Below are 13,818 nucleotides of genomic sequence, written 5' to 3'. Positions count from 1 at the left end.
CACCACAGAACAAAAATACATTTAAAGGAAGAAAACCACCCTTGAAGCCAATTTTTCTTCCCTCCGCAAGAAATGCCTCATTTTCTGCATGCAGCCTAAGATGGAGGTAAGACAGTCATTGCTCTGTTCTTGGAAATGTTTCATGCTTAGGAAGTTTTCAGGAAAAACGAGAACTGTATATTGGTTTTTCGGCCTGGTATTTTGCAAATATGAAGCATTAACTATCCACAATACACAGAGAATTCTTTGTGCAAGTTTGAGGATCCATCTATTCAGCTAAAAATAATATACATGTATGAGTTTCAAATGATCGACTTAAAATAATAAGGCCATCAGATAAAAATAAGGTAAAGTCACTGCTTACGAGCCAGAAGGCCCATCAGGCCAGTCCTTATCTCCGGTTTCCGTAGCATGAAGCGACTAGGAGTATTTGTACTCCCCCCTGGATGGGATGCTAGTCCATCGCAGGGTTACCCCCAGCATTAAATTTGCCGGTACCCATTTATACACCTGGGTGGAGAGAGGCACCGTGAGAGCAAAGTGTATTGCCCAAGAACACAACACAATGTCCCCCGGCCGGGACCCGAACCCGGACCACTCGATCCGGAGTCGAGCACACTAACCATGAGGCCACCGCACCTCCCACATCACAAGGCCATCAGACAGTCAATTATTTTTCTTCATCCTCTAATATGCAGAGTGAAAAGATCCAAAGAAAAAGCAAAAAAATAGAGGCGCAAAGAAATGAAGAAAGGAACAACAACGATGAAAACTTTTTACCCTAAAACAACCTGCAGATTAAAGTGAATAGAAGTACATGTACCTTTTGGCGCAGATCTGCCTCAAAATGTTTCCGCTGAGTTTTCATTTCTTCCACTTTAGACTAGGAGTGGTAAAAATAAGAAAAATATCCTTTTTGGTAACTTTATGTCAAACAAAGAAAACAATAAAAAGATAACAGTCCTTACTATGAGATTTCTTAGTCTCTGAACTGCACCATCATCAATAGGAGCTTTAAAAAGTAAGATAAAAAAACAAGTTCAAAATTAATACCAATGACGTACTACTTTATAAACAAGCAGGAGTGTTTTATCGGGTTTTAAACCATGAGGTACGAGATAACTGGTTTTAGACCTGATAAAACACCACCTGTGATGATTATTATTATTATTATTATTATTATTATTATTATTATTATTATTATTATTATTATTATTATTATTATTATTCTTGGCATACATGAAAAACAAGCTACTTGCCTTGCAGTATGTTTTATATACATGTATTAAAGAATTTTAATGAGGAGTGATTGTGAGTATTTAAAGCTCATGCACATGACGCTTTGTCCATGACCTGATGGACTGTTTTGCTTATGAATTATTGATATGTTTTTTTGAAATAATAATAATAATAATAATAATAATAATAATAAAATCATGTCTTATATAGCGCTGTATCCATAACAATGCCCAAAGCGCTGAAAATTCAAAACAAAAAGTAAATGAAATAATACAGATGTTACAAATTAAGAAAAACTCTTAATAAAAAGAAATGTCTTCAGCTTTTCCTTAAAAGTGGCTAAAGATTTTTGAAAGAGTTAAAAGAGGACTTGCTTAACTCCAATGAGGCCAGGGTTTTAATGTTAACAGAAACTATGAGTGGCCTGATTTTGTACTGGCTCTCAAGCCCTGCTAAACCCTCCTGCCACAATGACTAACGAAGGATACAACTACACTGTATAAGCTGATTTTGGTTAGACATTTTTCAATAACAGATGGTTATTTGCAGTTCTGCATTACAATGAACTTACTGTCTATGATGTTGTGCGATGGCAATGCTGCTAAAAGCCCCTCTGGGGGTCCCGCCAGTAAGTCCAAGTTATGCTTGTGCTCTTGAAACACTTTAAGAAGTTCACCATTGGTCTGCATCTGGAAGAATAATTTAAGAATTTCATTGAATCATGCTTTAAAATGAATAATCATGCAGCTTTCACTCATTTGGCCAACATGAACACATCATCCTAATTTGTCAAAATTTATCTGAACCAAAATTCATAAAACTTTCACCATGGGTTCTTTGTATGAAAATAACTCTATGAGCATATTATACCGACCATTCTACAAACAGTGCAGGTTAGTTTGCAAAACACATAAAGCTCAAAGGAAAATCTGTGATGATCGACAATCTGCATGGCCATGCAGCTATCAGTTCTGGCTCGATAACTACAGTAACTAAAATTAAAATTCAGTAGAAGTTCTAAATGCATTGAAATTAATTTTGTCAAACTTCACTCAACATATCCCCCCACCTTGCCGCATTGAACAAATACACACCAAAAGAGAGGCGGCAATAACAAGAACATAAACAACACAACTAACAAACAGGCAAAATAAGACATGCCACAGCAATTGACTAAAGAAATTAAATTTACTGGGTGCTGCTAACAAGGCCACTGATTTTCATTACTTGCCCCCCTCCCCTTCCCCCCCTTACCCCCTCCCCCCCCCCCTCCTCCCACTCTCATCAACAATTTAAAACATGACCATTTTTAAGGGTGCAATGATTATTTCAATGAGTGTCTTGACTTTTTTAAACTTTCTTGAGGTTGGGACATGACATAATCATAAATTGAAAACTCAACCTACAGCTTTCCTATGTGATTCTTGACACTGCTCAAGTTCTTTTATGAAACTTTCCCTCTCTGGGGGTGCAGTCATTGGACCAGCAAGCTCCTACAAACAACAACAAGAAAAAATTTAATAATGTTGTCCTTCAAATAAAACCCTAAGGAAAAGGAGTTCCTACAATATGCAAGCCAACATGCAAGCTATGCACTTATAGACCTTATTCATAAATGGCGGCCAATTTATAATTCTTTTGTCGAAGTGCAAATTAGCCTACCAAGCCTCGATACCATACAGTGAATTGAAAAGAATTCTTGCTCTAAAATGAGGCTTGGTAGGCTAATTTGCATGTGGACAAAAGAATTATAAATGTGACCGCCATTTATGAATAAGGTCTATTGAACCGTTTTAAATGGGTGTTTAGACTTGAATACTGTTTATGAGCACTCTTTGAAAGTGTTGTCAGATGCCTTGCACATAAGCCTTACAAGTCATACCTCACTGGCTGAATGACTTGCACATTGTGCATGCCCATGGAAAAGACATGTTCTTATGATGATGTTACAGTGTAGAGTTGCAGTGTGTTACTGAGTTTTTAACAATTAAAAGAAATAATTATCTGCTCAAAGCTATGAGTTTTATGTTAAAAGGTTCAGATACCCCCACAAAAACACATCTTGTCTCTCAGTTCACTGAAGTCAAGTCTTGCTGGGCAGGGTAAATACCTGGATAGGTGAACCACTGGAAATACAATGTATGACATGTTGTAGGATCACAGATCAAAGCAGGGACTGCATAGAGGTGAGTAAGAACTTGCCTCCAGACAATGTGGACAGGATTAGGATTTACACTCGGGTAGTGGATGAGTTTGCGATGCTTGAAACCCAGTAGCCTGCGAGCAAGCTCTCTTTCGGGGTAAGAGAGCTTGCTCGCAGGCTAGAAACCCAGCTCAAACCTGTTCTCTGGGTTCACCAGTGCCTCTCTTACCACAAAATAATAAGAATAATTATTATAGCTGCTTACGACACCAACAAGGGTCATATGGGTGAGCTGTAAATACATGTATGTGTCCCATACTAAGTACAGTGTAATTACAGGACTATGACTGAAATGTCAAGTGGTGCCACATTAATTTTGCAATGATAACCTGCAGTTCCTCCTCTCTTTTCTTATCTTCTTCCAGTATTTTTGATAGAGACACCAAAAGTTCTTCGACCCTGAATCCAACCTTGGTCAGCTCTGAAAAACGAAACGGTTACATTTCTGTCATTTACTATAGTCAGTGGTCAAAAAACTGATAGCCAGCTAAGTGGAGACAACCAAATCCCTATTTGTGAAAAGGTCGAATTAACTGTCCACTTGACTTTAGCAGCTGAAGGACATGTACCTTCCATGTTATTTTCTGCCTCTGTTAAGTTTCCGTCTGTCTTGAGAGAACTACTCTTCTGTTTGATGGCATCTGAGAAAGAGTAAATACAAGTGCAAAATTTGAACATTCTATAGTTGTACCTAATCTGGAGAGGGCACAAACACTGCCTCTAGCTACTCAGCTTAAGTGAACAAACAAGTTCTTTTTAAACTTAAGATTTCATTGTTTTGACACAACCATAACAAAACTAAGATCTACATGTACACACCTTTAGATAACACTAATGTTAAGACATTGAGATAACAGACTTCCCAAGGTCTGTTGTGCAATTACTAGGTTTGGCAATTCTGAATACATGTACGAATGTGAATAAACAAGCTGCCAAAAAATGGATGAACACAAAACTAAAGATCACCACAGAAGAGAGAACATAAAATAGAAAAGTACAAAATAAGGAAAAAAAACATTTGCGATGTACCTGGAAGCACGTCATATCCTTCTGGCTCCAATAAATCATCAATGTGCAGGTCACTGAGAGCTTTACTGAAAGAAAAATATCAAATCAAATGTCTGAAAAAACAGTAAATTATTAAGGCATCGTTCACCTGCCAAGCGCCCTCTATCTCACAAGGCTGTGAAGAGATTAAAGTATTTTTTGCAAATCCAGTGTCATCTCTTATAATCATCTTCTTCAAGGTGAAATAAAAAGGTAACCAACTCAACTCAATCCTTACATTTAGGTTTCCAAAAAAAGAGCCCTCACCATGATACATGTAGGTCAGTGAATGTACATTAATTCCACATTAATTCCATCTGTGTTCCTTTACACCACCACAACAATGACCTTAATATATATACTTTCATTCACTGAGTCCTTCACAGGAGGCTGGTATTTTTTACAGGTGACAGGTCATTGTTTTACCAATACAGAAAGTATCCTAAACATTCATAAAAGCTAATCTTAGGCCTTAAAACTTTAATTTGTTTAGGCCTAATTAGGCCTAAGGTTAGCTTTAATGTATATTAAATTTTAGGATACTTTCTGTATTGGTAAAGCAAAATGACCAGTGACCTGTAACCTGTAAAAGAATACCAGCTGCTTCACGGGAACACATGAGCCCAACAAATTGACCTGCTCTCAACTGAGTGGCGTCATAGCTCAGTTGGTAGAGGACTGCCCTGGCGTTGCAGAGGTCACGGGTTACAAATCCCACTGAGGCCACCTGAATTTTTCAGACATCAACAAGAGACAATTGCTTAAAACAATTGTCCAGCTATTAGTGCGAGGATCACTTCACTCTTTCATAATGGCCTTATATTGCAAGCATAATTATATTATTTTACATCAAATTAACTGGAAAAGACGCCAGTCATTGAGTATAAAGGACTCTAGACTTGTTTCAGCCTTACAGTAGATCACATATTGAAGACACTAGCATGAGTGTTGAAACGTTGGGTAATTACTCTTTAATGCTTTCATTCCCAAAATCTAAACGTTTATTCTCCTAACTAGTACCATAGGTTTCTTTGTTGTGTAGGCATGAGAACTTAAAGTTACATCGAGGTCTCACCTCAAATGCTAATAATAATCTTCATTTTCGATACCTGTCTGACTGACATTTCTTTGAAATTGTGGGGAAAAGTTACATACTGATCAATCCTGGGAGTTGAAGGGTTAAACCAGACTAGGATCAAACCATGCCTGTGTGCCTAAATTCCATTTTTTGTGCCTTTCAATGACCTGCATACTTATAAGGTTTAAATCCAATCAACTGCTTTATTTTAAAGTTACTGTAGCACCTGTCAAAGTAAAAGGACGTCTTTTCAATGGGTCACAACCAGCATTGTCATTGGTTGATTTTGATCCATTTTGGCAGCTTCTCTTTTTTTATGGTCTGCTAATTGTCATTGTAACCACATGTGGCAGAGCCAATAAAAAGAAAAAGCTTCATAATCTGGATATTTAAAAAAGGCAAAGTACATGTAAGGTAGTAACAAGGAAACAAACCACTAACCTTAAAAGATGATTTTTGTTTTCAATAGAACCAACATATCTCCTCAGTAACTTTGCTTTCTCTTCACTATGAAAAAAAAGATCTCAGTACTTAATAATATTTTACATTATTTACTTATTAATTTTTTCTTACACAAATCTTTGGTTACACATTACGTGTTAGCAGAGTTTTGGAATAGCTGTTAGGTTCAAATCCACAGCCATATTATTTAAAATGTGTTGAGGTTCAACATGAGATTTAGGTTTAAATGGTGGAGGGGGGTTAAACGTTAAGTATACATAGCAAAAACCAGTTCTGAACAGGGCCAACTCTATGTTGTACATGTACTCTTGGCTTACAGTTCAAAAACAATTAAGGGCGGTAAGGTGGAGCCAATAGTTTATAGCCTACAAGTCGCCATACCCTGACCCATTCCATCTTTCCTCAGAGGATGTGTACAGCTATATGCAGGCTAATAAATGTCTTCATTAGGACAATGAAATGGGTGCTCTGGTTTCTCTTTCCAATGACCTTGACAATGCATCCTACTGTGGGCATTCCATGGGAGTCAACTCAGTGCATTGCCACAAAATTAATGGCATGATGATAAAAAGTAACGAAAGAGAGACACAGAAGGCATTATGAACATTGTACCACCTCATTACAGCTATCAAACAAGAGTTTGGTGCCAATTGCTGATTGCTACCTGTACATGTACGTGTATGGGCTAAAAACACCAACAATGTGATCTCTAATGAAAACAAAGAAAACCATTTCAACAAAAGTGACAAAAGTACCTGTAAAGGGAGGAGTCAGTGTGTGCACCCATTGGAATGAGTCTTTGGAAGATGTCTGGCCCAGACACCGAGGGGTCATTTGGCTGAAATGGAATAGGCTTGACCAGAGGTGCAGCTGCAAAATACAAACAGTATTATCTGATTGGTGGTGGTGGTGGTTAGAATCAGACTCTATGCACTGGAATTGCCGTTGAGTGTTTAGTGTTGGGTTTCCCATTCATGGCTGTACCCCTTGGAAAGACTCTAACAATTCACAATCAATTATTTTTATAAACTAATGAAAAAAAAAGTCAGGATGTAGCTATTATAATGGCTCTAGAGTTTAATAACGGATACAAAAAAAACTTACAATGGTAACAATATACTTGAATGAAGCACGCAACTCTGACAGCAACTTAAGAAGTACTAAATAAAGACGGCGACATGTAACACAAATCTTATTATTTGTTCACAGAAAAGGTTATAAAAGGCATGACAGCCTGCCAGCACAATAATAAAAATACAATGAACTTTATAGCAACAGTCACTGTGACAAAAAAAATGGGCAGCCCTCCTATTAAAGGCAAAGCCAAGGCCATGGGTTCCTAGTTTAGCCAATCTTGTATCTGATATCAGTCTGTTCATAATGACAGAATGAAAGAAAAGGCATGTGCATCATTGGGTTTTCAAAAAAAAAAAAAAAACCCAGCTGCAAGTATATGTATATGTATTACTACCTTCAGTTCAGTTCAGTTTATTTTTGCCACTTTTGTTATGTTAAATTACAAAAGATATATATTAAAGTACAAGAGATATTAAATAATCAAAAGAAAAGCACAAGGCGAGGATGCGCACATAGAACCATTAAGGCTTATTCGGGCTACAGGCACTTCAAGAAAAATACAAATATAAAATGATAATTTTAGGGGTGTCTGATTTAATTTGTAAACAAATTTAGGTTAAAAAGCAAGAACACAGACAAACAAGCAAGTAAATTTGTAGGGAATTACATTTTCCTTACTTCTAATTTTAGGAGGAGCAAATAACAACAGGTTCAGGAGAATATACACTCAGTGTAGATTCTGAATTCTTGGGCAAAGTGAGCTTTGTAAAACACCCGTTAATTGTTACAAATATTAAAATCACAAGTTTAAAAAGAAACAAAGTTAACATACCTTTGATTTCTGGCAAAGCATCTAGTTCAGGAACAACTTCATGGTAAATGAAGTCATTGTCCTTAACAGCTCCTTGTAACCTAAAAGACAAAGATAATTATTTTATTTGTAATTTTAAATTATTAACAATCACAATGAATATGTTTTTGAAGTAATTATCATTGCATCCACTGGAAACTCAGAAATTTTTTCCCAGTCACTTGGGTCATCAAAATATAACAAACAGCAAAAAATAAAAATCTCGTTGTTATTAAGACGTTTTTGTGGGATACAATGTACATCAAATCTAATTAATGCTTAATTTATATTTTGTAATCTGCCCCTGCTCCTTTAGCGCCTATAGATATTTCAGACAGCTGCCAATACCATATTCGTTACGTGTTTAATATTAGTTTTACCTTTTTCCTCTAATGTATTTGTGTGTTATACGTGCAATAAAGGTCGTTGCTAAACAGAGTACGATCTCACTCCCCGGTTAAGGGGGACATAGTTTTTCAGTGAGTTATTAACCCATTGACTCCCAGGGGTTCCCCATTGACGAGTAAAATTGTCTGTCATTAGACAGAGTAAAATACCCTGGCGTTAGACAGGGTAAAATACCAAGTCTGGCTGGTTTCAGCGGGTTTGGACGTCAACAGGTTAAGGGGGACATAGTTTTCCAGTGAGTGATTAATGGGAGGGGACCAGGGGGTGGAGGGGGGGCAAGATTTCCATCTGCTATTCCAAGGACACTGTGCATGTTACAAAGAATTAAGTTTGTTAAATCGAGGTTCACTGTAGCTTGGAAACCAATATGTGACTCGATCTGCCTAAATCTAATGATTATTTCAAACTGATCTGCAGTCTCACAAATCAGTAGATCTCTTAGCTTGGACACATAAGGTTGAGATTTAAAATCTTCAAATGCTATCATTATCACAGTCAGCATTTATGATACTGTAAAATAAAATGACATTAAAATTGAAAGGTCACTAAAAACATTGTAATAATTGAAAATCAAAGCTGTAAAAGTATTTGTGTTTAATAATCCAGTCAAAAATCCAGTAAACCAGACAAAATAATACAAACTCTTTTATACTTTTAATTTTCAACTTTAACTAAATTTAAGCACAGTACATCACATCCAAACTTACTTGTTACTCACAACATCTACCAGAAATTGTAACAACTCCTGAGTTCTTTCAGGCTGTCCCTAAAAAAATTCCAAAATTCAAAAATTGATCATCTGGCAACAGAAACAGGATACATGTGTCTTCACCGACTGCACTTGTGTGCAAGTCTCTTTGCAAAAAGTTGGTTTTATCAACAGAGTTGATGATGTAAATTGGCCACCGCACAGAGATTCTAAAAGCTGACGTTTTGAGACTAGAAGTCAATGCTAACCTTTCGCAGATGGCATTAATTTTCAAAGGCACCATTTTCCCCTTAGTTATTCTTAAGACCAGAGTGTTGGTCCAGGGTTTGAATCAACTACCATCCCCACTAATTATTGTTACCTGCCATGGCCATGCATTTGGGCCACAGGGTGAGTGGTGTTGAAGATATTTTACAACAACTTATCATCTTTGTCTGCACAAGCAAACATTGTTTTCATTGCCGCAGCCACTTTGTCTAGTAAATGTACCCATGACTTGAAATTGTCTCTGCAATTTGCTTTGGGTTAGGAGACAACCAAAATCAAGAATCTTAGTGTAAATTTAATTTTGAACTAAAAATAAACAGCTACAGAAATTTATATCATTATACTGATAGCACTTGTAAATAAACATTTATTATAAATCACCTTGGATGTTTTTTGTGCTTCAGTGATCTTCTGTGATGCTGCTTTCAAATATGCTACCTAAAATAACAAGAAAGACAGTGTCACACTTCAATCAAGAATTTCAAAACAAATGAAGATCCAAAGAAGGCTGCTTGGTAAATACCTTTTCTCCAAATTTCTGATTTTCATCTGCATTATTTGACATGTGTATCTGCACAAAAAGGAGAGTCAAAGTCTTCAACTAAACCCACAGTAAATGTGTTAAAAATTCACAAGCTTTTCAAACCAGCAATAAATCATTGGGCTTTACCGTACACGTAGGTTAATAAGACTACTTAAATAGCTTCTTATTTTGACTGTTACATTCCAGTAACAGCATTTAGAGAAATTAACCACAAGTCGAGGGAAAAGAAAATGTGTCAACAAATAAAATTCTTTTTGTTGTCAAGAATGCTAAATACATGTAGATTAGTGACGCAAACTCAGCAATTTCGCTAAACTTCACAAATGGGCGTTTGAGTTGCATCAACTTCTAGCATCTTGATCGGTACTCTGGACTTGTTAGAGTCATACTATGTCTAGAGTTAAACTCAAGTTTAATCTATCAATTATTATTATTTTAAAACTGAACATGATAATTATTCATTTTGGGAGACAGCCAAATATAAAACAAAGCAGTTTTATGTCACAAGAGGTGGTTATTAAAAAATAAGTAAGGTGAAATCAGATATGGTGGATAGTGAACACTAATTAAGCAGAAAATTTTTGTCACATTATTTCCAACGACATTTAATGATCTTAATAAAATTAATATTCTGCTCCGAATTGGTGATGTTTTATTTTCATAGCTGCTACAAAGTTGCTAACCACCGCTTGAAACTTTATGCTGCTTTGCTTTGTTTACAAAGGTTTTATCTTTCAATTTAATTCATAAATTATTATTGACCCATTACACCCATTTATACAGTGTACCATGCCGAGATAGGAAACTTGATTTGTTTTTTTCTCTCTTGCTACTCTGAAGCACATTCCTATATTGGGCGTCATTCGGACCAATTTGGCTTACTCGTTACCCAATTCAAATCCCTCAGGGTTAACATTCTTTGTGTAATTACATTTCAATGATAATGTTGCATTCACATCTAAATGATATGGAAATCCTTGGAACAAAAATGTTTTATTGCCAAGGGATTGAGTTGGGTACAACAGAGTTAGCCGAATTGAGAGAATACATGTACATGGCCTGGTAGGATTAATGTAATGGAAGTAATAACAAAGATTAGTACAACCCAAGAAAAATTTTGGAAGTAGTCTCTCTTGCCTGCCCACAACTACAAGTCAGTATTATGAGATGACGTGATTAGTCACTATCATTTCATCCATTTACCAGTAAAAACAACTTCTAGAATTGTTACTTTGCCAGTATACTTACATATGAAACAACTAGGAACTGACAACATTTAATTTTCAAAATTTTTGCCCACATCTACATAAAGAGAAATAAAGGTACATGATTAATGGTTGCAACATTTTAAGAAGAAATTAAATCAAGCTAATAAATCAAAGTGGAATGGAAAGCTTTTTGCGATGCTTTCTCAGGGTTGTACGTACATTAGAGGGACAACTGACTACCAATTTTGTTGCCTAGTACAAAACTAATTAATTTTTTACTTTTGCAAAACAAAATGTCTTGAGGTTATTCAGGAAGCATTAATATTATTGATTTATTAAACCTAGACATGGATATACTGTATCTACAAAAATTACTATAATTTTGAAAGAAACTCTACATAATTTGAGACACATGTACCCACCTTAGCTTTCCTTGAACCCATGTACGATGGACCTTGCGAATCCAGAAACTGTAAAGCCTGATTGTAGTAATCGTAGACCTGAAAACATATGTGTCTTGTACATGTAAGTTCATTGCAGTAAAGTTCAACAAAGCGTAAAAGCTCATGAAAATGTGTTGGCTGACCAAAAAATTAATAATAATATTAATGTATTCATTCTGTGGTTCACATCCCTTTTAAATAAAAACAATGTACGTGTACCAAAACAGCACAATACTGAATACATGTATCACAAAAAACTAATGTTTAACTATTCTTGAGCTGATATTCAAGAAGTAAAACACATACATTTCACTTTGGACACTCTTGCTAAAGGTCATTTTTAAACTTAATTAAGGTGTTTTCAAAACTTTTCCTGCCAGACAATTCTAGACAAATTACGTTCGACTACTATCATGTCAAATTCACCACTTCTGTTTAACTATCTCATTCTGTTTTCAGTCCATCTTCCTCCATTGGTGAGCTTATGTCACTCAAAAAGAGCTACATTAGGGACCTTAAGCAAGGATGATACACGACAACAGCTACGAGAATTTTGTCTAAAATCTCGCCCCTGTTCTTCAACAAATGAGGAAAGCAAAAAAAAATCATTTGTGACTTGCACAAACCCATTTTCCTTTGCTTTGAGCAGGTTACATGTAATTGCTTCGAATTCTGATTTACTCATCCCACTGTCTGTGCCACTTGTAATTGGTTAGAATAATTGCTCTGGTTTAGGTTTTACAACAGTCAATCCAAAACCGTTCTAATATTTTTAGACAATGTTCTTGCAGCCGTTATCATCGTCCTTGCTTAAGGTCCCTATAATATTGAACTGTGAGAAGGGCAAAGGATAGAGAGCACTTTAATTTTGTATGATTATGCAAAATTTTGATAGGTCGTGGTTCAATCATTCCCTTCTACTTTTGTTATTAGTTAAATACCGCAATCGATGCCCACTTCTTAAAACCAGTAGTACAAACACTGGTGACATTGCTCGAAAAAGTCGAAAAAATTTAAGGAGCTATAGTTCAAAATGCGTTAAAGACTTGCCAGCGTGTGCGGACAGACAAATCATTCCATGCACTATGACATTACTACGGAAATTATAGCACTTAATAGCACTTAAAAGTTAATAAACTCTATGAGAAATGTATTTGTGAATATTCGCTTGGCAATTCGCTAACTCATACATGCACTTAAATGCCAAACTCGAGAAACATTTTCCTTTTCCTTCCGATTCTGCTTTTGCTTGTTATCCAAAAAATTCACAACGCGAAAGGCAAATGCGCAGTTAACGTATACCTGAGGGGTACTGTAGCCTATTTACCAAAATTATCCTTTGAAATCACGCGGAATATCACCTGATACTCATAATAATAATAATTGTTTTACTATTCAACACAGTGATGACCAAGCACAATTTTCTATGTTTATTGGAAAAAAATCTGGAAAAACTACCATTTTTCTCCATGACAGACAAAATTACGTATATTGCAGGATACACTTTGAGTACGCACGACGAATATTGAGCGTGCTATGACCATATTTGGACATTGTCACAATGTGTTGAATAATAATGGTAATTAAATGTACTGTGAAGAGACATTCTGTGACCGGCAGGTGCAAAACACACTGTCAGGTCACAGGTCACAGGTCAAAGGTCCAGGTCATCATTTCACCAATATGAATTAAAGCTAACCTTAGGCATACAAATAGCATAATTTTGCAAATGGTTAGGGTTGTGTCATGTACATTGGACCTGTGACCGGTGTTTTGTACCTGCCCCTCCGTGACATTTACAAAATTTTGCACACTCTAACCAAGCGAATTTATGGACAAAAGTGCTTATATTCTGATTGATGGTAGTTTAATGACCCAGCCCTGACATACCGGTACTATCAACTCCCACTCATACAAAAAACATGTGGAAAAAAATAATTTGCAAAGTGTGGACACCATTGTATTAAATCAACCATACCTGCATACTTATTCTTGCTATAAGGGAATCCTTCCGTGAATCTAAAATGGACTTTTCTAATAGACACTCCTGCGCTTGGCCCTAAACAATTTTAGAAATCAATGTAAATGCGCAAGAAATCAAATGAAATTTAAAGTATTTTGACATAGAATTAGGAAAAAACTGCACCACATGTCAAGTGGGATTTGCAGAAAATTAATATTAGTAACGTTGATTGTATGGATAAAGTCTGACTTCGTAGACATTCCAGCTGGAGTCCTATTTTGTTTTCGTTGTCTTCCCTTGAATCGCAACATGCAGGTCAT

At 36.0% G+C, this 13,818-nt stretch overlaps 1 protein-coding gene across 1 annotated transcript in view; it reads right to left on the bottom strand.

Moving 5' to 3' along the window:
• Positions 1–13,818, bottom strand: part of LOC137984632 (uncharacterized) — a 45,990-nt gene that overhangs the window by 24,379 nt on the left and 7,793 nt on the right. The window contains exons 9-24 of the mRNA XM_068831832.1: positions 13,514–13,594; positions 11,515–11,592; positions 11,133–11,186; positions 9,864–9,911; positions 9,722–9,778; positions 9,072–9,130; positions 7,939–8,018; positions 6,785–6,899; positions 6,009–6,074; positions 4,472–4,536; positions 4,012–4,083; positions 3,772–3,863; positions 2,646–2,732; positions 1,811–1,928; positions 969–1,012; positions 824–883 (exon numbers count right to left, since the gene is read on the bottom strand). Coding sequence (XP_068687933.1) covers positions 824–883; positions 969–1,012; positions 1,811–1,928; positions 2,646–2,732; positions 3,772–3,863; positions 4,012–4,083; positions 4,472–4,536; positions 6,009–6,074; positions 6,785–6,899; positions 7,939–8,018; positions 9,072–9,130; positions 9,722–9,778; positions 9,864–9,911; positions 11,133–11,186; positions 11,515–11,592; positions 13,514–13,594 — 1,176 coding nt within the window. The remainder of the gene's footprint in view (positions 1–823; positions 884–968; positions 1,013–1,810; positions 1,929–2,645; positions 2,733–3,771; positions 3,864–4,011; positions 4,084–4,471; positions 4,537–6,008; positions 6,075–6,784; positions 6,900–7,938; positions 8,019–9,071; positions 9,131–9,721; positions 9,779–9,863; positions 9,912–11,132; positions 11,187–11,514; positions 11,593–13,513; positions 13,595–13,818) is intronic.

Source organism: Montipora foliosa, chromosome 14 (assembly GCF_036669935.1).
Source record: "Montipora foliosa isolate CH-2021 chromosome 14, ASM3666993v2, whole genome shotgun sequence".
Classification (NCBI taxonomy): Eukaryota; Metazoa; Cnidaria; class Anthozoa; order Scleractinia; family Acroporidae; genus Montipora; species Montipora foliosa.
The sequence above is the reverse complement of the archived record's forward strand: the minus strand, read 5'-3'. Positions and strand labels throughout refer to the sequence as shown.